Genomic DNA, 24,218 nt, shown 5'->3' with positions numbered 1-24,218 from the left:
TCTTTTTTACTACCTTCTTCCTTCCACAACACACTGTCTACCCTGTTTCTTTTTCTTCTTCCCTGTCCACCCTCCTCCACCTCCACACCCCCCAGTGTGGCTGGTTCAGAGCCTGCAGTCAGGGGACCAGGAGGTACTGGTGAAGGCCCTGAAGAGGCCTCCAGAGAGCAGCCTGAAGAGGGAGGGCCTGCATGCTGTCAGCCTACTGCTGAGGGACCCGCGGGGGAAGGTGTCTGCCTCTGCCAGCTCCCTGCTCCGGAGCCTCGCCGACCATCCACGTCATCGAGAGAGGGTGAGACCGAGATGCATTAATTCAGGCCCTACTCACTGTAGCACTTTTAAAATGCACTCCTTAAAAAGTGTTATCTTGTTGCTAGGATCACCAGTGTGGATTTATGTTTGTTTGGGTAATGTATTTTGGTATTTTACCCCAGGCCCTAGTAAGCTGTCTGGAGCTTCTGGAGAATGAGAGTGTGGAGACGCGAGTGTGTGGTTGTAAAGCACTTGCATGTCTGAAGGTCAGTCTCACCACTTATTAGTCACATCTCTTCAACAATCTCTATGCTCCATCTGTTTTTTTTACCTCTACCTACCCTAGTGTCTGGATTCAGACTGTTGAGTCCACTCTGTTTTTATGTTCTGCAGGCCAAAGAGAGCATCGACCAGTTGGTCTATCTCTGTCGATCAGACAAGGAGGATGTGAGGGATGCTGCCAAACAAGCGCTGCTGGTGCTTGGTGAGTAGAAAGATAAAAAATACATGTTTGATAAGGGAGATCTTCTAGTTGAAGTCAGAAGTTTACATACACTTAGGTTGGAGTCATTAAAACTTGTTTTTCAACCACTCCACAAATGTGTTGCTAACAAACTATAGTTTTGTCAAGTCGGTTAGGACATCTACTTTGTGCATGACACAAGTAATTTTTCCAACAATTGTTTACAGACAGATTATTTCACTTATTCACTGTATCACAATACCAGTTCCCCAAAATTATGTCATGTCTTTAGAAGCTTCTGATGGGCTAATTGACATTTTTTGAGTCAATTGGAGGTGTACCTGTGGATGTATTTCAAGGCCTACCTTCAAACTCAGTGCCTCTTTGCTTGACATCATGGGAAAATCAAAAGAAATCAGCCAAGACCTCAGGGGGGAAAAAATGTAGACCTCCACAAGTCTGGTTCATCCTTGGGAGCAATTTCCAAACGCCTGATGGTACCACGTTCATCTGTACAAACAATAGTACGCAAGTATAAACACCATGGGACCACGCAGCCGTTATACCGCTCAGGAAGGAGGCGTGTTCTGTCTCCTAGAGATGAACGTACTTTGGTGCAAAAGTGCAAATCAATCCCAGAACAACAGTAAAGGACCTTGTGAAGATGCTGGAGGAAACAGGTACAAAGTATCTAAATCGACAGTAAAACAAATCCTATATCGACATAACCTGAAAGGCCGCTCAGCAAGGAAGAAGCCACTGCTCCAAAACTGCCATTAAAAAAGCCAGACTACGGTTTGCACATGGGGACAAAGTTTGTACCTTTTGGAGAAATGTCCTCTGGTCTGATGAAACAAAAATAGAACTGTTTGGCCATAATGACCATTGTTATGTTTGACCTCAATCATATAGAAAAGTTGTGGGCAGAACTGAAAAAGCTTGTGCGAGCAAGGAGGCCTACAAACCTGACTCAATTACACCAGCTCTGTCAGGAGGAAAGGGCCAAAAATCACCCAACTTATTGTGGGAAGCTTGTGGAAGGCTACCTGAAACGTTTGACCCAAGTTAAACAATTTAAAGGCAATGCTACCAAATACTAAGTAAGTGTATATAAACTTCTGACCCACTGGGAATGTGATGAAGTAAATAAAGCTGAAATAAATCATTCTCTCTACTATTATTCTGACATTACACATTATTAAAATAAAGTGGTGATCCTAACTGACCTAAGGAATTTTTACTCTGATTAAATGTCAGTAATTGTGAAAAACTGAGTTTTTAAATGTATTTGGCTAAGGTGTATGTAAACTTCCGACTTCAACTGTGTATGTACTGTGCCTTCAGGAAAGTATTCAGACCCCCTTGACTTTTTCCACATTTTGTTACATTACAGCCTTTTTTTAAATTCCCCTCATCAATCTATATACACAATACACTTTTGCAAATAAAGTTTAAAAAACTCAAATCACATTTTACATAAGTATTCAAACCCTTTAGTCAGTACTTTGTTGAAGCACCTTTGGTAGCGATTACAGCCTTGGGTCTTCTTGGGTATGACGCTACATGCTTTGCACGCCTATATTTGGGAAATTTCTCCCATTCTCTTCTGAAGATCCTTTCAAGCGCTCAGGTTGGATGGGGAGTGTTGCTGCACAGCTATTTTCAGGTCTCTCCAGAGATGTTCGGTCGGGTTCAAGTCCGGGCTCTGGCTGGGCCACTGAAGGACATTCAGAGACTTGTCCCAAAGCCACTCTTGCGTTGTCTTGGCTGTGTGCTTAAGGCCGTTGTTCTGTTGGAAAGTGAACCTTTGCTCCAGTCTGAGGTCCTGAGCTCTCTGGAGCAGGTTTTTATCATATCTTTCCCTCGATCCTGACTAGTCTCCCAATCCCTGCCACTGAAAAACATCCCCACAGCATGATGCTGCCACCGTCATGCCTCACCGTAGGGATGGTGCCAAGTTTCCTCCAGACGTGACACTTGGCATTCAGGCCAAAGAGTTCAATCTTGGTTTCGTCAGACCAGAGTAACCCTTTAGTCCTTTAGGTGCGTTTTGGCAAACTCCAAGCGGGCTGTCGTGTGCCTTTTTACTGAGGAGTGACTTCTGTCTGGCCACTCTATCATAAAGGCTTGATTGGTGGAGTGCTGCAGAAATGATTGTCCTTCTGGAAGGTTCTCCCATCTCTACACAGGAACTCTGGAGCTCTGTCAGAGTGACCATTGGGTTCTTGGTCACCTCCCTGACCAAGGCCCTAATCCCCCGATTGCTCAGTTTGGCCGTGCGGCCAGCTCTAGGATGACTATTGGTGGTTCTAAAGTTCTTCAATTTAAGAATGATGGAGGCCACTGTGTTTTTGGGGACCTTCAATGCTGCAGACATTTTTTGGTTCCCTTCACCAGATCTGTGCCTCGACACAATCCAGTTTCGGAGCTCCACGGACAATTCCTTCAACCTCATGGCTTGATTTTTGCTCTGACATGCACTGTCAACAGGTGTGTGCCTTTCCAAATCATGTCCAATCAATTGAATTTACCACAGGTGGACTCCAATCAAGTTGTAGAAACATCTCAAGGATGATCAATGGAAACAGGACGTACCTGAGCTCAATTTCGAGTCTCATAGCAAAGGGTCTGAATACTTATGTAAATAAGGTATTTCTGTTTTTTATTTGTAGTAAATTTGCAAAAATGTCTAAACCTGTTATTGCTTTGTCGTTGTGCGGTATTGTGTTTAGATTGATGAATAAGGTTGTAACGTAACAAAATGTGGTAAAAGTCGAGGGGTCTGAATGCTTTCCGAATGCACTGTATGTTTGTATGTATATACACTATATATACAAAAGTATTTTGTTTTTACCTTTATTTAACTAGCCAAGTCAGTTAACAAATTCTTATTTTCAATGACGGCCTAGGAACAGTGGGTTAACTGCCTGTTCAGGGGCAGAACGACAGATTTGCTGACAGGTATATAAAATCGATCACACGGCCATGCAATCTTCATAGACAAATATTGGCAGTAGAATGGCCTCACTGAAGAGCTCAGTGACTTTCAACGTGGCACTGTCAAATGATGCGACCTTCCCAAGTCATTTCGTCAAATTTCTGCCCAGCTAAAGCTGCTCCGGTCAATTGTTAGTGCTGTTATTGTGAAGTGGAAATGTCTAGGAGCAACAACGGCTCAGCTGCGAAGTGGTAGGACACACAAGCTCACAGAATGGGATTACTGAGTGCCGAAGTGCATAGCTCATACAAATCGTCTTTCCTCGGTTGCAATACTCACTACAGAGTTCTAAACTGTCTCTAGAAGCAACGTCAGCCCAAGAACTGTTCGTCGGGAGCTTTATGATATGGGTTTCCATGGACTAGCAGCCGCACGCAAGCCTAAAATCACCATGTGCAATGCCAAGCATCTGCTGGGGTGGTGTAAACCTCGCCGCCATTGGACTCTGGAGCAGTGGAAACGCATTCCAGAGTGATGAGTCAAGCTTCACCATCTGGCAATCCGACGAACAAATCTGGGTTTGGCAGATGCCAGGAGAACACTTCCTACCCTAATGCCAACTGTAAAGTTTGGTGGTGGAGGAATAATGGTCTGGGGGTGTTTTTATGGTTCGGGCTAGGCCCCTTAGTTCCAGTGAAGGAAAATCTTAACGCTACAGCATACAATGACATTCTAGACTATTCTGTGCTTCCAATTTTGTAGCAACAGTTTAGGGAAGGACCTTTCCTATTTCAGCATGACAATGCCCCTGTACACAAAGTGAACTTGACTGGCCTGCACAGAGCCCTGACCTCAACCCCATCGAACACCTTTGGGATGAATTGGAACGCAGACTGTGAGCCAGGCCTAATCTCCCAACATCATTGCCCGACCTCACTCATGCTCTTGTGGCTGAATGGAAGCAAGTTCCCGCAGCAATGTTCCAACATCTAGTTGAAAGCCTTCCCAGAAGAGTGGAGCCTGTTATAGCAACAAAGGGGGGACCAACTCCATATTAATGCCCATGATTTTGGAATGGGATGTTCGACGAGCAGGTGTCCACGTGTGTGTGTTTATTTATTTAATTGATTTATTATTTTTTAGCCCTTTTTCTCCCCAATTTCATGGTATCCAATTGGTAGTTAGTCTTGTCTCATCGCTGCAACTCCCGTACAGACTCGGGATCGGCAAAGGATGAGAGCCGTGCGTCCTCCGAAACACTACCCAACCAAGCCGCACTGCTCCTTGCCAAAATGCCCACTTAACCTAGAAGCCAGCCGCACCAATGTGTCAGAGGAAACACCGTACACCTGGCGACCGTGTCAGCGTGCACTGCCCCCGGCCCGCCACAGGAGTTCCTAGAGCGCAATGGGACAAGGACATCCCTGCCGGCCTAACCCGGACGACGCTGGGTCAATCGTGCGCCGCTCCATGGTTCTCTCGGTCGCTGCTGGCTGCGACAGCACCTGGTCTCAAACCCAGAATCTCTAGTGGCACAGCTAGTATATATTTACACACACACACACAGTATATTCCGGTCTCTGACATCACTCATACTTTCCGGATTATTTATGTATTGTTTTAAAATGTTTTATTGCTTGGTATTGCTGCACTGTTGGAGTGAGAAACACCAGCATTTCACTGCACCTGCAAATCTGTGTATGCAACCAATAAACTTTGATTTGATCAAGGGCAAAGAGGGTGGGTTTTCTGTGGGAGGGATCTAGTGAATGAGGGAATAATGGGATAAGATGTTTGCGGGGAAAGAGATGTGTGTGTGTGTGTGAGATTGACTTTCTCTGTGTTCCCGTCCAGGTGAGGAGGGGAAGTTGGCCCACAGACACGTTGAGATATCACTGCAGGAGGGAGTGCCACGCCTCTTCTCCCCTGGCAGCATGGCCAGCACCGCCTTCTAATGCCACTAGAACGGAATACTGATACCGTCATGCCCATGTCAACACACTGTTACAGCCATTATGCCATACACACATTAAAATATACACTGTCAAACAGGGTGAAATATACCCAGATGCAAAGAGGATGCTGACTTTTGCACATGCACTCACTAACACTGGGATGATATCTACAGCTTGACGCGAAGTCAGTGAACTAAACTCGCATATTACCAACCTGTGTGTAAATAAGTGATAACTACTCATGAAAACTGTGGAATTGTAGAAGTGATGAAGAGTGGTAGAAGTATTTTACTGCCTTACAGTATGTTTTGGTCTGGTGGTGTTGCCTTCCGAGTCTTGTAATTATAGCTGGGATGATGAATGGATGGAAGGACACTGCAATCATTGTGTCAGATCATGACATGGATAGAACGAAGTGGAAAAGTGACATGATTACTTTTCTGGGGAAATGCACTTATTTGCTTAATTTGTGATGAAGCAGGTTGGCGTTGGTCTGTGTGGAGAATGACTTTGAGTGTCTGGTAGGAGTACTGAAGTAAGTCATGGGGATGGAAGGGATTGGGTTGTTCCTCAGGAAATAATGGTGGTGAAACAGTTCCAAATTCTAGGACCAGTCTGATGAGGAGCTTGTTGCCATGCCAGTCGGGAAAGGATGCTTGAAGAAAGTTATTACAGTGCCATCATTCCATACTATCATTATATGCTTTGGGGAAATCTATATTCCCACTGGAAGTGTATATGTTATATAATTGTAGTGTAATTTGGTTGGCATTGTTGAGACAATTGGAGTAAATTCATATTTGGTTTGAGTGCTGATGCCTCATGTCACCATGCACTTCCTGAGACTCACGCCACTGGCGATATAACTGAAGATTATTTCTGCTGTATTGGTGGTGGAGTTCTTTTTTATTTTTTATTATTGAAAACTTAACTGTGCTGGACTGGACTTTGCCTTTTTGGAGCAGACAACTTCTCACTTAAACAGACAACCACACTGCTAGGACTGGCCACCTGCTGGCCATTATAGTGTGGAATCAGGGTGTGATGAGAACCTGCATTCACTGTATATTATTTACTTAGCAGATTCATCCGTTTTTCTATATAGGACTTCAAAATAACAATATACACTGAAGGAGCTTTTTAAGTTGTCTAAGTGCCTCAAGTTAGTGGTGAGATGAGACTACGAATGAAGAGATCCAGTGCTAATAGAAACACTGCAGCAAAGTCTATTTTCCATATGACTCAAATTGTGCAGCATTAAAATAAATGATTTTCTTTAGATTTTCTTTCTATAAAAGTATAGTCTGACATCTTGCCTGGCAATAAATGTACATGAATTATTAATAAAAATGTGTTTGAGAATGTATAATTTCCCTATGTTAATTACGTTTGGCCATTGTAAATAAACAGACCCATAGCTAATGATACTGTAGCCATGGCCTTTGGCACAGCAATGAGGGGCAGACACAAATTGTTCAAACTGATTACAGGTTTTCATTTTGGTACAACTACACTAGAGGCAGACACATTCAGATTGGGTTTATTATAGGCCTGTTAAATAAATATAGAGTACAACAGATTTTAACTTGACATTCATATGAAATACGATTAGATTTATGATAAATAACCTAAAATTATCTATTCATGATGGTGTACGGTATTTCAAAAGTAGCGCCCCACATGGCCAATCCCCATAATTCAATGTCTACACCCACCCTTTCGCCACCGCCCCCCTTCACTCTGCACAGGCGCACAAACTTCACAAGGCCGCCATTTTGTGCGGAGCCTTTTCTGAAAAAGCGGGAGAGGATTAAAACCCCCGGAGTAGAAGGGCGTAATTCTCAGCCATCTCGGTCAGATTGAAGAACATACTCTGGGCTTTCTGTCAAATTCAGCGAGGAAATAAAAGACGAAGAGCAGGTAAAGTAAGAGTACTTTCCAGAAAAGGGGGGAGCTTTGCAGGAGCTTTAATCGGCCTCTAGGTGTCACGATGGGGCTCCTGGTCCAGGCGGCAGACGGGGGGTGTTTGTCTCCCTCTATCGTTATTGAAAATTTAGCAAAAAACATTTATAACCCAGAAGTTCAACACAATTTTGCAGTAACGACTCTTTTTGGAGCTATATTAGTTTGCATTTCGGCAAGGATCGATCATTAAAGACTTCAACGTGTTGGTTTAGTTTTAAGGCCAGGCGTCCATTTTCTTTTTCTTCGTCTTTGTTTCCTGCCTTTTTACGGAGTCGAGATGGAAACTCGCGGCTGTGTATCAACTCAGCGCGCGCCAGATTGCAGCACAGAACAACGAATTTTCTAAATCGCACATGCATAATCTTGCTACAGTAACTATCATAGCTAGCTACATGCAGTTAGCTAACTAGCCATTCAACGCATAACTGGTTACCTAGACCGCTAAGTTAGCTATGTAATGTCACTTTCCACGCCATGAGCTAGTATTGTTAACGAACTATTAAAGCTATAAATTATCGAAACAACAGTAACAAAACTGAGTGTTTTCGCCCACAATGGCCTTCGCAAAAGCTAACGTTAGCAAACCCCTACCATTGACCTAGCTAACTTAGATAATTAGCTAACCGTTTTGATCTGTTACGTTATAGTTTAGCTAACTAATTATCATATATTAAAAGCTGGCAATTAAAACAAGGTCTAAGTCACGATGCAAAGACTATACCAAATTTTAGCAGGCGCCAGCATCTTACTAGCTAACGTTACGTTACAGTAACTAGCTAGCAACATAAACGTTAGGTAGACAAATTGGCTTCTAGCGCATGCCGAATTCAAACAATTAAGATGCATAACCAGCAAATGACCACGATAGCCATTTTCACTAGCGTTTCCAGTAAAACGACGTCCCCCTTCGCCCTACATTTAATGAGTACGTAGTCTAGATTTTTGTTTAACGAAATGTCTTCTCCAAGCTTACTGCAGTTCATTTTCCACCCAGTGTCCGTTGTCTGTTTCAAAGCCTACCTTGAGCTACAACGACACTAGCTAGATAGAATTGATCAAAACACGGTAGAGCTCCCTCTACAACCCAGCTGGTAGCGGTACATAAACATGACTAGCTGACGTTAGCTAGCTATATGACTTCATGTACACTATCAAAATTGCGGCCCGCAATTGCACCCTTCACAGAATGGCCCAACTAGCTACGAATGTGTCTGTGCTTTCAATTCATGCAGTAGGTTTATGTAGAAATGTCAACTTGTTTGTCTTCCCCACAGGTTCAGTGTCAGGTAACAGTCAGGGGAGTTGAGTCAGAAATTGAGGAAGCCAAGCAGGTCTAGAAAGATGAAGTATTCCTTTCTGGTGCAGGTAACAATTTAGGAAGCTGAGGAAGTTGCATCAACTTTGTCTAAGATCTTGAGTGAGCTGAACAGTATGACATTTTCTGTCTGTTAAGCCTAACTAAGTTGATCATATGTCCAGGTACTGAAAAGGGATTTAAATTCCCTGCAAATTGAAAAAAAACAGTTTCAACATTTATGAATAAATGGTTATGAGTTCACATTACATTGCTAGATTGTGTGCTGATTGGTTTTGGGTTTGCTCTCTCAGGTATTACCGATGGACGGCGGACCAACCGATGTTGTGGTTGAGGCCAAGGACAGCATCACCTATGAGGGGGAGGAGGTGGTGGCAGACCTGCTCCAGCAAGCAGCAGAGGGGGTAATGGACCAGGAGCCTGTGGGAGAGGGGGGCCTGGATCCCCAGGAGCTGGTGGATGGAGTCAATGTGGAGATGATGGTAATGGATTCCCTGGACCCTGCCCTGTTGCAGATGAAGACTGAGGTGATGGACGCCCCTGTGATCACAGCCCACGAGGCCACGGTCACCACAGTGGATGAGACCCAGATCATCACTCTGCAGGTTGTCAATTTGGAGGAGCAGCAGCTTGGAGGCCTTGGGGAGCTACAGCTGGTCCAGGTGCCTGTCTCTGCTGTGCCTGTAACGCAGGCCACTGTAGAGGAGCTACAGGGCACCTTTGTGGACGCCACGGCCATGCCCAAAGATGGAAACCCTATGATCTGCCACACCCTGCCCCTGCCAGAGGGCTTCCAGGTAAGAACTGCACTTCAAGACTAGATATTACATCATTCAGAGCTAATGGAAGCATCTTTTCTCAGGGGTTTATATCAGCGGTTTGTGCTACTGGTACATATCTAGATGTACTACTTCTAAAGAAACTTAAAACACTACTCCTTCTTCAGGTGGTGAAGGTGGGTGCGAATGGTGAGGTGGAGACTGTGGAGCAGGATGAGCTCCAGCACCAGGAGGAGCAGCAGGTCCAGCCCGAGGAGGAGGAGGAGCTGCACTGCGAGACCCAGCCTGACGACCCACAGTGGACCACAGACCCAGACTACCAACCCCCGGCCAAGAAGACTGCCAAGAAAGCAAAGAAGAGCAAGCTGCGCTACAACACTGAGGGGGACAAAGACAACATGGACGTGTCTGTCTATGACTTTGAGGAGGAGCAGCAGGAGGGGATGCTCTCTGAGGTCAACGCAGAGAAGGTGGTGGGCAACATGAAGCCCCCCAAACCCACCAAGATCAAGAAGAAGGGTGAGATTACTAGCACCACTGTTGCTGTGTCCTTTGTTTATAGTGAATGTTGTAACTCAAGTTGTGGTGCTGTTTGCCTCTGCAAGTGCTGACTCTAGGCATTTGTATGCTCCAGGTGTGAAGAAAACATTCCAGTGTGAGCTGTGTAGCTACACCTGTCCCCGCCGCTCCAACCTGGACCGACACATGAAGAGCCACACGGACGAGAGGCCACACAAGTGCCATCTGTGTGGAAGGGCCTTCAGGACTGTTACCCTGCTGAGGAACCACCTCAACACACACACGGGTATGTTGTCATCAGTCACATTAAAGGACAGTCCTATATTGTTAGTCCTGTCCATGTTGGATACCGTTTTATTGGTCTCTGTCTACAGGTACCAGACCACACAAGTGTCAAGATTGTGACATGGCCTTTGTGACCAGCGGAGAGCTGGTCCGACATCGTCGCTACAAGCACACTCATGAGAAACCCTTCAAGTGCTCCATGTGTGACTATGCCAGTGTAGAGGTGAGCAAGCTAAAGCGGCACATCCGTTCCCACACTGGGGAGCGTCCGTTCCAGTGCAGTCTGTGCAGCTACGCCAGCAGAGACACCTACAAGCTGAAGAGACACATGAGGACACACTCAGGTGAGGCACAGCCACAAGGATACTGTGTAAACTCAATTAGTGATTGACCTGATTGTTGTGAACTTGTCCACTCGTGTTTTCCTTTTTTGTTTTCCAGGAGAGAAGCCGTATGAATGCTACATCTGCCACGCCCGTTTCACCCAGAGTGGAACCATGAAGATGCACATCCTGCAGAAGCACACAGAGAACGTGGCCAAGTTCCACTGCCCCCACTGTGACACAGTCATCGCCCGCAAGAGTGACCTGGGTTAGATACCTAGACGTTGACTTGGCCTGATCATCCCAATATGATGACAGCATGATTTGGACATCTCCACCGTAAACTTCATCGTGCTTGAACTTGCCTAATGTGTATACAGGTGACATCTCTCAATAAGCTGGTTTTAACACCCCCTCTCTCCTCCAGGAGTCCATCTGCGTAAGCAGCACTCGTTCATTGAGCAGGGACGGAAATGCCGTTACTGTGATGCTGTGTTCCACGAGCGCTATGCTCTCATTCAGCACCAGAAGTCCCACAAGAATGAGAAACGCTTCAAGTGTGACCAATGTGACTACTGCTGCAGACAAGTAAGAGGGCCTGCTGTCTGTAACCTGTTGTCTCTAACCTTGGATGATTGATGGATCTAGATGGGAATAAATGCATAGTGTGTGTGATGTGATGGAGTTAGCTCCTTTTGTCCGTAAATATACAATCAAGGCCAATGGCAGTAAGGCAAGAGGTTATGGAAACTGGTTCAATGCTGATTGTTTTGAGATGGAGCTGGTAAAATTCCCAGCAGTTTCTCTGTCCTTATGTGTGTTTCTTGCTGTCTTTACATTGACTAGGAGCGTCACATGCTGATGCACAGGCGCACGCACACAGGAGAGAAGCCGTACGCCTGTAGCCAGTGTGAGAAGACCTTCCGTCAGAAGCAGCTCCTGGACATGCACTTCCGGCGCTACCATGACCCCAACTTTGTGCCTACTGCCTTTGTGTGCACCAAGTGTGGCAAGACCTTCACCCGCAGGGTATGGACACTTACTCAAACACAAATCAACTGAGTGGAAGAATACGGCCATGTTTTGGACATAGCCCTTCATTTAATTTGTTTAAATATTTTGTGTTCCTCTCCTTAGAACACCATGGCCAGACATGCAGAGAACTGTAATGGGGATCCTACTGAAGGAGAGAACGGAACCCCACCCAAGAGAGGACGGGGTGGGAGGAAGAGGAAGATGCGCTCAAGGAAGGACGATGATGATGACGACGATAGTGGTTAGGCCTGTTTTACAGAAACATATCTATTTGTAGTATCCTATTGACTTTGCTATAATAAGCTCTTTCAGTCCAAACCTCTATTTGCTATTTCTCGTTGACTGTAATGAGATCAGTGTTACTCTTTTTAACTGTTCCCTTTTCCAGAGGACAATGCTGATCCTGAGCTGGATGACATTGATGAAGAGGATGAGGATGCCGAAGAGGCACTACTGGAGGAAGAGGAGGAGGAGATGGAGTTGGAGCAGGCTCCACCCACCAAGCCTATCCCCGCCCCTGTGGTGCCGCCCGTCAAGAGGAAACGGGGTAGACCCCCCAAGAATGCGCCCAAACCTGCCTCACCTGCCAAAGCTAGCAAGGCTGCCCCTAAGGGCAAGGCTGCTGCAGGTGAGTTACACCTCGCTGGTCCTATGTCATGGAATGTCTAAATAAATGCCCATTTAATGCTGCGTTATAATGCCTGGTGTTACCTCTGTCTCCTCAGCAGCAGCCATCATCCAGGTGGAGGATGAGAATACAGGTGTCATAGAGAACATCATAGTGAAGAATGAGCCAGAGGCTGAGCAGGCTGCCATAGAGGTGGTGGTGGAGCAGTCGGAGGAGGCAGAGGCAGGGGTGGAGACAGTGGAGCTGCCTGTAGCAGAGGCTGCCCCCAACGGAGATCTCACCCCTGAGATGATCCTCAGCATGATGGACCGGTGATCTAGCCCAGACAGCTCAAAGACGTCCCCTTGTCCACCCTCTTCATACAATCTGCCATATTACGAACCACTCCGCTTTACACTTTATTTTTATCATTTGTTTTTAACATCTGTTTCTTTTCACTCAAACCCACATCCTTCCATGCATTCACTGTAACAGTTCAAGTTGCTTTGGCCTGTAGAAATGTAGATTTGGTGAAATAATGGCTCCATTCTCTACTGTAATCTATTGGTGCATGGAGGGGGGTGGTAGCTGAGGTTTGACACATGGTGGACATTGGGACTTAATGCAGTGGTCAGTTGCACCCCCCCCCCCCTAATCTAACAACTATTTTCGTAACCTGTTTGTGACCTTGACATGGCAACAGTGAGTGCCAAGTGAGCCTTGTAATCTAGAACCTTATATCTGCTGTAGACTAAAATTAACTTTAGCTCGGCATGTTGATAGGAATGGCTTTCTTTTAAAAAACTTTTATTTACTGCATATTCCATATGACTTATTATTATACTTGTCACAGATTCTGAAGTTTTGTAGAGGCTTCGATCAACATCAGGCCAGGGACAATGAAATCGTCCCTCCACAAAGTTTAAGGCTGCGGTTGATATGTTTGTACAAAAGGTAGTCTCGTTTTGCTTGTAAATACTTTTTATTTTAGTTTTATTACCAGCATTTGAATCTTTTTCTAGTGATTTAAAGCCCTTTAATGCTGGAGGAAAGGAAGTCAACCATAGGTGTTGGGAACACAGGCTGTATATGGCTTTCTTATCTCTAATGTGGGAGGCTTTGCCTACTTTAAGAATCATGTTGGCTATATGACCTTCCATGTTTTGAGCTTTTTAGCCTGAATATTTGTAGCGCATTTATGGGAGGTACATTACTCACTCTTATCCCACTGTTCATCCCAAACCACAGTCACTAATGCTCTAGTTTTTGAAAGATGACCTTGTTTTGTATTTCAAGATGAGGTAAAGAGATTAAGTGATGTAAAATGCATTCATATTCTTAAAAGCTTTAGTAAAGATCTGTGAAATTGTTGAGCAGGGGTATTCAATTCTTCCACTATGAGGTCCAGAGCCTGCTGGTTTTCTGTTGTACCTGGTAATGAGTTGCACCCACCTGGTGTCCCAGGTCTAAATCAGTCCCTGATTTTAGAGTTGACCAACAAATCGGTGAAATTCAGAGTTGAATTTGACGACTGTAGAAGGTGTCCAATTGGACTAGCTTCAGGTCTTAGCTGTAAATTAAATATGATTATTGAGGCTTTGGTAATCTTGTGAAGCAGAATGTTTCTCCCGGTTCACTGTTAATTTCTCAGACCATTTTGTCATAACTGCATAGTTTTATTGTGGGATGTGTACAGGAGAGAGCCTTGAGAAATTCTGATAATGATGTTCAAAAAGGGGAGGAGAGAACTGAGGGAAGGATATTTTGTATAAAGTTTGTTACTTGTTTAAGATGACTATTTACTTTCTTTCACAGAACATTTTTAATGCTGATACAACCTGACTTTTCCTCCTATATGTAATTGCGTTTAAATTGCTTTTTGTCAAGCGCTTAAATTCTGGCTTGATCATTTTTGTACCTGGCTGTACTGTGTGAATTTAGCAACGATTTGAAAACCAACATAAATACATGTGTTATGGTTGGGTTGGGCTGAGAGGGCATGTATGAGGAATGTACAGCTAATAAAAAGATATTGGCCTGCAGTGTTTTTGTTAAAATGTTTATCTTGACATTACTATATCTTGTCTCTGGGCTTGAAGCTTGCTGCTGGTTCATTTGTGTGACTGACAGGTTTGCAAACCCTGCTACATGGCATTGGCTGGGGCTTGTTGATCTTTGTGCATTTGTTTGTTGTTGACCACAAGAGGCTACTATATGAGCTGTGTGTTAGTGTGCAGAAGAGCAGCAGCTGGTTATCTGGAACCTGGTGTGTTAGCCTATTTTATGGCGGGAACAAAGTGCTTCAGAAGGGTCTCCAGGCAGAGGGTTGTTCACCTGTATTTAAGCAGGTTACTGTTTTCTGTCATAAATCTTGTTCTGGGGCCCCTTGGGTGCGTGCTTAGTCCCCCTCGTACTCCCTGTTCAAACACGACTCCCAACACCAGTGTTAGGCCCGATCACCGACGATGATGAGACGGCAGCCTATAGGGAGACCTGTCAGTGTGGTACCATGACAACAACCTCTCAATGTGAGCAGGACAGGAGCTGATCGTGGACTACAGGAAAAGGTGGGCCGAACAGGCCCCCATTAACATTGACGGGCCTGTAGTAGAGCGGGTCGAGAGTTTCCAGTTCCTTGGTGTCCACATCACCAACAAACTATCATGGTCCAAACACACCAAGACCGTCTTGAAGAGGGCATGACAACACCTTTCCCCCTCAGGTGACAAAATATTTGGTATGTGTCTCCAGATCCTCAAAGTTCTACAACTGCACCATCGAGAGCATCCTGACAGGTTGCATCACCTCCAGGTATGGCAACTGCTCGGCATCTGACCGTAAGGCGCTGCAGAGGGTAGTGCGTACGGCCCAGTACATCACTGGGGCCGAGCTTCCTACCATCCAGGACCTCTACTAGGTGGTCAGAGGAAGGTCCAAAGAATTATAAAAGACTCCAGTCACCCAAGTCAGACTGTTCTCTCTGCTACCGCAGGGCAAGTGGTACCGGAGCGCCAAGTCTAGGACCAAAATGCTCCTTAACAGCGTCTACCCCTAAGCCTTAAGATTGCTGAACAATGAATCAAGTGGCCACCCAGACTATTTACATTGCCCCTCCCCCCTTTGTTTTTACACTGCGGCTACTTGCTGTTTATCTATGCATAGTCACTTTACCCCTACCTACATGTACAAAATAACTTAACTAACCTGTACACATAGCCTCGTTATTGTTTACTTTTTGTTACTTTTTATTTGACTATTTTTACTCAAGTAAATGTTTTCTTAACTCTTTCTTGAACTGCATTGTTGGTTAAGAGCTTCTATGTAAACATTTCATGGTAAGACACCTGTTGTATACGGAGCATCAAATTTGTTTTGATTTTCAGAGTGGTCACTAGCTGGCACAGCCAAAAAGTCATACAATCTGATTTTAAACCTAACCATAACCACACTCAACTTTAAATTAAGACCAAAAAGCAACAACAAAATCCATGAATTTGTACATTATAGCCCATTTGGACTTTGCAGCTGGCCTATCTAAGCGGGAAATCGCCCAGTTCTCCCTCCAGGACAAGACTCATGACAAACGTCAACCAGCCGAAATGTACAGTGACTTATAGTATTCAAGCCCCTTTACTTTTTCCACATTTTGTTATTACAAAGTAGGATAAAAATGGATTGAATTATTTTTTCAGCAATCTACACAAAATACTCTGTCAAGGTGGAAGAATGTTTTTACATTTTTATGAAAAATACAACTAATATGTCTTAATTAGATAATTATTCAACTCCCTGACTCAATACATGTTAGAATCACCTTTGGCAGTGATCTCTGAGCGCTTTTAACACCTGAATTATACAATACTTGCCCATTTAATATTTGATTTTTGTTACTCTTCAAGCTCTGTCAAGTTAGTTTTTGATCATTGTATGACAGCTATTTTCCAAGTCTTGCCATATATTTTTAAGCCGATTTAAGTGAAAACTGTAACAAGGCCACTCAGGAACATTAAATGGGCTAATATAAATACTATGTATGCCAGTGTCTCTTGGCTAAGAGTTGAGGAGAGACTGACTGCATCACTTCTTTTTAGAAGAAACAATGTGTTGAAAATCCCAAATGGTTTGCATAGTCAACTTACACACAACTCTGACACACACACTTACCCCACCAGACATGCCACCAGGGGTCTTTTCACAGTCCCCAAATCCAGAACAAATTCAAGAAAGTGTACAGTATTATATAGAGACATTATTGCATGGAACCTACATTCCATCTCATATTTCTCAAAAGAACAGCAAACCTAGTTTAATAAACAGATTAAACAACACCTCATGCCACAACACCTCTCCCTTATTTGACCTAGTTTAATAAACAGATTAAACAACACCTCATGCCACAACACCTCTCCCTTATTTGACCTAGTTTAATAAACAGATTAAACAACACCTCATGCCACAACACCTCTCCCTTATTTGACCTAGTTTAATAAACAGATTAAACAACACCTCATGCCACAACACCTCTCCCTTATTTGACCTAGTTTGTGTGTATGTATTGCTATGTAGGCTACATGTGCCTTTTACAATTGATTTAGTTCTGTCCTTAAGATGTTCTTGTCTATTAATGTGCTATATTAGGTAATGTTTCATGTTTTATGTGGACCCCAGGAAGAGTAGCTGCTGCTTTCGCAACAGCTAATGGGGATCCTAATAAAATACCAACTGTTGTCTTGGTAAGCAACTCCAATGTGTATTTGGCCTGATGTTTTAGGGAATTGTCCTGGTGAAAGGTGCATTTGTCTCCCAGTGTCTGTTGGAAAGCAGACGACCAAGTTTTCCTCTAGGATTTTGCCTGTGCTTAGCTCTATTCCATTTATTTTTATCCTAAAAAACTCCCTAGTCTTTGCCGCTGACAAGTCTACCCATAACATGATGCAGCCACCACCATGCTTGAAAATTTGAAGAGTGGTACTCAGTGATGTGTTGTGTTGGATTCGTCCCAAACACTGTATTCGGGACAAAATGTACATTTCTTTGCCACATTTCTTTGTAGTATTACTTAAGTGCCTTGTTGCAAACAGGATTTAATACATTTTAAATTCAGGCTGTAACAAGACAAAATGTGTAAAAAGTTAAGGGGTGTGAATACTGTATCTGTTTGCAATGTGGCTTAAGTTACCAGGTTCCACCTGCAAGTGGAGCTCTTGAGCTGATTCTAGCTCAAATTGACAGCTGGCAGTCTGAGCTGCTCTCTTTCTCTCTCTCTTTCTCTCTGTCTCAATTCAATTGCAATTGAAGGGGCTTTATTGGCATGGGAAACATGTTTAAACAATACAAAATGAACAGTAAACATTACACTCACAAAAGTTCCAAAAGAATAAAGACATTTCAACTGTCATATTATGTCTATATACAGTGTTGTAATGATGTGCAAGTAGTTAAAGTACAAAAGGGTAAGATAAATAAACATAAATATAGGTTGCATTTACAATGGTGTTTGTTCTTCACTGGTTGCCCTTTTCTTGTGGTGACAGGTCACAAATCTTGCTGCTGTGGATTGCCCACTGTGGTATTTCACCCAATAGATATGGGAGTTTATCAAAATTGGATTTATTTTTTGCATGATTTGTGAGCCTGTGTAATCTCATGGAAATATGTGTCTCTAATATGGTTATACATTTGTCAGGAGGTTAGGAAGTGCAGCGCAGTTTCCACCTCATTTTGTGGGAAGTGTGCACATAGCCTGTCTTCTCTTGAGAGCCAGATCTGCCTTCGGCGGCCTTTCTCAATAGCAAGGCTATGCTCACCTAGTCTGCACATAGTCAAAGATTTCCTTAATTCTGGGTTAGTCACCGTGCTCCGGTATTCTGCCACGGTGGACTCTCGGTTTCGGGCCAAATAGAATTCTAGTTTGCTCTGTTTTATTGTAAATTCTTTCCAATGTGTCAAGTAATTCTCTTTTTGTTTTCTCATGATTTGGTTGGGTCTAATTGTGTTGCTGTCCTGTGGCTCTGTGGGGTGTGTTTGTGAACAGAGCCCCAGGACCAGCTTGCTTAGGGGACTCTTCTCTAGGTTTATTTCTCTGTAGGTGATGGCTTTGTTATGGAAGGTTTGGGAATCGCTTCCTTTTAGGTTGTTGTAGAATTTAACGGCTCTTTTCTGGATTTTGACAAATAGCGGATATCGGCCTAATTATGCTCTGCATGCATTATTGTTTTACGTTGTACACAGAGGATATTTTTGCCGAATTCTGCATGCAGATTGTCAATTTGGTGTTTGTCCCATTTTGTGGATTCTTAGTTGGTGAGCGGACCCCAGACCTCACAACCATAAAGGGCAATGGGTTATTTTACTGATTCAAGTATATGTAGCCAGATCCTAATTGGTATGTCACATTTTATTTTCCTTTTGATAGCATAGAAGGCCCTTCTTGCCTTGTCTCTCAGATGGTTCACAGCTTTGTGGAAGTTACCTGTGGCGCTGATGTTTTGGCCGAGGCATGTATAGTTTTTTTGTGTGCTCTAGGGCAAAGGTATCTAGATGGAATTTGTATTCGTGGTCCTGGCAACTGGACATTTTTTGGAACGTCATTATCTTTGTCTTACTGAGATTTACTTTCAGGGCCCAGGTCTGACAGAATCTGTGCAGAAGATCTAGGTGCTACTGTAGGCCCTCCTTGGTTGGGGACAGAAGCACCAGGTCATCAGCAAAGAGTAGACATTTGACATCGGATTCTAGTAGGATCTAGAATGAATATATATATATGTTGAAGAGGGTTGGTCTCTCTTTCTCTCTCTCTCTCACACACACACACACACACACACACACACACACACACACACACACACACACACACACACACACACGGTAGTGGAAAAAGTATCCAATTGTCATACTTGAGTAAAAGTAAAGATACCTTAATAGAAAATGACTCAAGTAGAAAGGAATGCCAGTAAAGTACTACTTAAGTAAAAGTCTAAAAGTATGTGGCTTTAAATATAGTTAAGTATCAAAAGTAAGTGTAATTGCTAAAATATACTTAAGTATCAAAGGCTCCCAAGTGGAGCAGTGGTCTAAAGGCACTGCATCTCAGTGCAAGAGGTGTCACTACAGTCCCTGGTTTGAATCCAGGCTGTTTCACATCAAGGCGTGACTGGGAATCTCATAGGGCAGCGCACAATCGGCCCAGCGTCATCTGGGTTTGGCCGGGGGAGGCCGTCATTGTAAATAAGAATTTGTTCTTAACTGACTTGCCTAGCTAAATAAAGGTTAAATTAAAAGTAAAACTATAAATAATTTAAAATTCCATATGTTAAGCAAAGCAGTTTTTTTTGTTTTGCAAATAGCCAGGGGCTCAGACATAATATACAAACGATGCATGTGTTTAGTGTGTCCACCAGATCAGAGGCAGTAGGGATGACCAGGGATGTTCTATTGATAAGTGTGTGAATTAAACAATTTTCCTGTCCTGCTAAGCCTTCAAAATGTAACGAGTACTTTCGGGTACCAGGGAAAATGGATGGAATAAAAAGTACACTTTTCTTTAGGACTGTATTGAAGTAAAAGTAACTGTTTTCAAAAATATAAATGGTAAAGTACAGATACCCCAAAAAACTACTTAATTAGTACTTTCAGGTATTTTTACTTAAGTACTTCACATGACTACACACACACAGGTTTGTTTTTGTTTACATTTTCCACCAGGTGATGACTCTATGGAGAGCTTATGTTGTCCACTGTCACATATCCCCAATATTTCGTTAGTGCTTGTGTGTTTACTCATGTCTTAAATGATGTTTCTCTAAATGTATCTGTAAACCAACTACTGTATATGCATACAGCCTTACTTGAGCCTGGTTATGATCAGTCAGGAATAACTTCAGTAGGGCCTACACCACTAGCCTGATAGCTTACAGAAGAATGAGGAAATGATTTAAACAGAGACTTTTGGTACACTGCAGGTATCTATCTCCCTCTAGAATAAATTCCCAGCCGGTGCAAACAGAGTCCTAGCACACACAGCAAACACATGGAAACCTCAGGCTCGTGCCAAGTGTTAACTTACAGAGCAGAGGAAGGAAGCATAGCACGCTAGACAGAGAGGGTGGGTGGGAGATGGAGGAAACCAGGGAAAGATAAATGGAGAGGATGGAACCTATATTAGTACATTTGAATCATTGTTTTTCTCAGTGTAGTAACACAAGTTATGCTGGCCTCAGTTTGTCACCAGACAAAAGGGAAGTAACACCTGTATGTTGGCAGATAGAATGTCATCTAATGTGACTGACAGTGGACATGACCTCACGCTTACATCAGCTGTGTACCTAATTATAAACACAGTGGCCATGGTTGGGGGGGTCTACTAAGCTATATGGAATTGTTTTAAGAAGGTCATACCAAGGATAATTTAGCTATTTGATTTTGAATTGTAAGACCCCTTGAAGTATCAAAAAAGTATACAATAATTATTTGATGAAAACATATTATTGGCCTTACTGCTATTAGCCCATACAAATGCGTTGAATAACAGATTCACTACATGGAACCACTGAAGATGTCATTTGTGTTATCAGACATTAGTCATGGTCTGCAGATATGACAGTAAGGAATTTCAGTTATGCCATAAATATATATATTCACTCTTTGAACGTTACCTACAGGTAGACATGTATGGAACGTAAAGTTTTTCGTAAATGTAAATGCTAGCTAACCTTAGCTACCTTAACTTATTTGAAATAATAATAAATAATAATAAAAATTGAAATATCAAGTTGTGGAGGTTCTAGTAGTTATGGAATTCCAGCGCTTCTGATGTTAAATTGCTATAAAATTCCCACTTCTCATTATATGGTTCCTTTCAAAACGTCCACTCCTTTCGACACCCCCACTTTTCCTGAGAGATGTACTCCACTGAGAGATGTACTCCACTGAGAGATGTACTCCACTGAGAGATGTACTCTACTGAGAGATGTACTCCACTGAGAGATGTACTCCACTGACAGATGTACTCCACTGAGAGAGAGAGATGTACTCCACTGAGAGATGTACTCCACTGAGAGATGTACTCCACTGACAGATGTACTCTACTGAGAGATGTACTCCACTGAGAGATGTACTCCACTGACAGATGTACTCCACTGAGATGTACTCCACTGAGAGATGTACTCCACTGAGAGATGTACTCCACTGACAGATGTACTCCACTGAGATGTACTCCACTGAGAGATGTACTCCACTGAGAGATGTACTCCACTGAGAGATGTACTCCAATGACAGATGTACTCCACTGAGAGATGTACTCCACTGACAGATGTACTCTACTGAGAGATGTACTCCACTGAGAGATGTACTCCACTGACAGATGTACTCTACTGAGAGATGTACTCCACTGAGAGATGTACTCCACTGACAGATGTACTCCACTGAGAGATGTACTCCACTGACAGATGTACTCCACTGAGAGATGACATACTGTATCTGTTGTTTTTACATTGGATGGGTCTCAATCCACCGCATCTTCCTGTGACACACTTTCGCATCTTCCTGTGACACACTTCCGCATCTGCCTGTGACACACTTCCGCATCTGCCTGTGACACACTTCCGCATCTGCCTGTGACACACTTCCGCATCTGCCTGTGACACACTTTCGCATCTGCCTGTGACACACTTCCGCATCTGCCTGTGACACACTTCCGCATCTGCCTGTGACACACTTCCGCATCTGCCTGTGACACACTTCCACATCTGCCTGTGACACACTTTCGCATCTGCCTGTGACACACTTTCGCATCTGCCTGTGACACACTTTCGCATCTGCCTGTAACACACTTTCGCATCTGCCTGTGACACACTTTCGCATCTGCCTGTGACACACTTCCGCATCTGCCTGTGACACACTTTCACATCTGCCTGTGACACACTTTCGCATCTGCCTGTGACACACTTTCGCATCTGCCTGTGACACACTTTCGCATCTGCCTGTGACACACTTCCGCATCTGCCTGTGACACACTTTCGCATCTGCCTGTGACACACTTCCGCATCTGCAGTGAAAGGTGACAGAGCTAGAGCATTGTTTGTCAGACGATGAGACATCCCGAAAATCAATCTTCTCACAAAATCGTCTGTAGCGTCCGAACGGTTTGGCCCCCATAAGCGTCTTGGGACTCGTCTGAAGTCGGTACAGCCGATCTGCTAACTTCTGTCTGTAGCGTCCGATCAGTTTGGACTACACACTACAAGCTTCACAGGACTCGTCTGTACCAGTTGAAAATATATGGAAGTACAGTCTATATAGTATATATAATGTTAAGTGCCAAAAATAATGAATAGAGTCCAGCTGCGACTTCATCTCTCAGAGCAGTCATCCCTCAGGGTCTCCATGCTGCCACCTACTGATATGTCATCTCTCAGTGCAGTGCATCGCTCAGGAATAGTGGGAGTGTCGAAAGGAGTGGGCGTTTCAAAAGGAACCATATAAGGAGAAGTGGGGAGTCTTTTAACACTAGAAGCACTGGAATTTAATAGAGTCCAGCTGCGACGTCAGCTCTCAGTCATCCCTCAGGGTCTCTATGTTGCCACCTACTGATACACTATATATGCAAAGGTATGTGGACACCCCTTCAAATGAGTGATTTCGGCTATTTCAGCCACACCCGTTGCTGGCAGGTGTATGAAATGAGCACACAGCCATGCGATCTCCGTAGACAAACATTGGCAGTAGAAAGGCTTTACTGAAGAGCTCTGTGAATTTCAATGTGGCACCGTCATAGGATGCCACCTTTCAAACAAGTCAGTTAATCAAATTTCTGCCCTGCTAGAGCTGCCCTGGTCAACTGCAAATGCTGTTATTGTGAAGTGGAAATGTCTAGGAGCAACAACGGCTCAGCCACAAAGTGGTAGGCCACATAAGCTCACAGAATGGGATCGCTGAGTGCTGAAGCACCTAGTGCGTAAAAATGGTCTTTCCTCGGTTGCAATACTCACTACCGAGTTCCAAACTGCCTCTGGAAGCAACGTTAGCACAATAACTGTTCGTTCGGAGCTTCATGAAATGGATTTCCATGGCTGAGCAGCCACACACAAGCCTATGATGCCCATTCATAATGCCAAGCGCTGGCTGGAGTGGTTTAAAGCTCGCAGCAATTGGACTCTGCAGCAGTGGAAACACATTCTCTGGCGTGATGAATCACGCTTCAAATCAAATCAAATTTTGTTTGTCACATGCGCCAAATACAACAGTGAAATGCTCAGTGAAATGCAACAGTGAAATGCTCACCATCTGGCAGTTCGACGGACGAATATGAGTTTGGTGGATGCCAGGAGAACGCTACCTGCCTGAATGAATAGTGACAACTTTAAAGTTTGGTGGAGGAGGAATAATGGTATGGGCCTGTTTTTCATGGTTCGAGTGAAGGTAAATATTAACGCTACAGCATGCTTCCTACTTTGTGGCAACAGTTTGGGGAAGGCCCTTACCTGCTTTAGCATAACAATGCACCAAGTGAGGGTCCATACAGAAATGGTTTGTCAAGATCAGTGTGGAAGAACTTGACTGGCCTGCACAGAGCCCTGCCCGCAACCCCATCAAACACCTTTGGGATGAATTGGAACGCCAACTGCACGGCAGGCCCGACTTCACTAATGCTCTTGTGGCTGAATGGAACCAAGTCCCTGCAAAAATGTTTCAACATCTAGCGGAAAGCCTTCCCAGAAGAGTGGAGGCTGTTGTTTCAGCAAAGGGGGGGCAACTCATAATTTGGGAATGAGATGTTCGTCAA

General features: G+C 43.9%; 2 protein-coding genes and 1 pseudogene across 11 annotated transcripts in view; all 3 read left to right on the top strand.

Annotated features, from left to right (window-relative positions):
• The window catches only part of ripor1 (RHO family interacting cell polarization regulator 1), a 133,539-nt gene extending 126,562 nt beyond the window's left edge, over window positions 1-6,977 (top strand). For all 6 annotated transcript variants that reach the window (XM_029634205.2, XM_065009736.1, XM_029634204.2 and 3 more), the window contains 4 exons: window positions 96-292; window positions 435-518; window positions 646-736; window positions 5,508-6,977. In XM_029634205.2, the coding sequence (XP_029490065.1) occupies window positions 96-292; window positions 435-518; window positions 646-736; window positions 5,508-5,608 (473 nt within the window). In that variant the 3' untranslated portion in view covers window positions 5,609-6,977. The remainder of the gene's footprint in view (window positions 1-95; window positions 293-434; window positions 519-645; window positions 737-5,507) is intronic.
• Window positions 6,978-7,357: 380 nt separating this feature from the next.
• On the top strand, window positions 7,358-14,478 carry ctcf (CCCTC-binding factor (zinc finger protein)). 5 transcript variants are annotated; one of them, XM_029634208.2, is made up of 12 exons: window positions 7,613-7,944; window positions 8,848-8,938; window positions 9,182-9,685; window positions 9,835-10,186; window positions 10,302-10,472; window positions 10,561-10,815; window positions 10,913-11,062; window positions 11,222-11,382; window positions 11,641-11,823; window positions 11,932-12,070; window positions 12,218-12,457; window positions 12,555-14,478. In XM_029634208.2, exons 2-12 carry the CDS (start codon window positions 8,915-8,917, stop codon window positions 12,770-12,772), a joined length of 2,397 nt encoding a protein of 798 aa, XP_029490068.2. In that variant the 5' UTR covers window positions 7,613-7,944; window positions 8,848-8,914; the 3' UTR covers window positions 12,773-14,478. The 5 variants fall into 5 exon arrangements, with proteins under 5 accessions (XP_029490070.2, XP_029490071.2, XP_029490069.2 ...); XM_029634210.2 differs by lacking the exons at window positions 7,613-7,944; window positions 8,848-8,938 and adding an exon at window positions 7,358-7,528; XM_029634211.2 differs by lacking the exons at window positions 7,613-7,944; window positions 8,848-8,938 and adding an exon at window positions 7,358-7,533.
• The window catches only part of LOC115109788 (uncharacterized), a 49,725-nt pseudogene continuing 39,141 nt past the window's right edge, over window positions 13,635-24,218 (top strand).

The sequence above is a fragment of the Oncorhynchus nerka genome, linkage group LG25, assembly GCF_034236695.1.
Source record: "Oncorhynchus nerka isolate Pitt River linkage group LG25, Oner_Uvic_2.0, whole genome shotgun sequence".
Lineage (NCBI taxonomy): Eukaryota > Metazoa > Chordata > Actinopteri > Salmoniformes > Salmonidae > Oncorhynchus > Oncorhynchus nerka.
The sequence above is the reverse complement of the archived record's forward strand: the minus strand, read 5'-3'. Positions and strand labels throughout refer to the sequence as shown.

Coding starts and splice junctions, on each gene's coding strand:
- ctcf (XM_029634208.2), top strand. CDS start 8,915: ATGAAGTATTCCTTTCTGGTGCAG. Junction 10,473..10,560: donor CCACCTCAACACACACACGG/GTATGTTGTCAT, acceptor CTCTGTCTACAG/GTACCAGACCACACAAGTGT. Junction 12,071..12,217: donor TGATGATGACGACGATAGTG/GTTAGGCCTGTT, acceptor TCCCTTTTCCAG/AGGACAATGCTGATCCTGAG.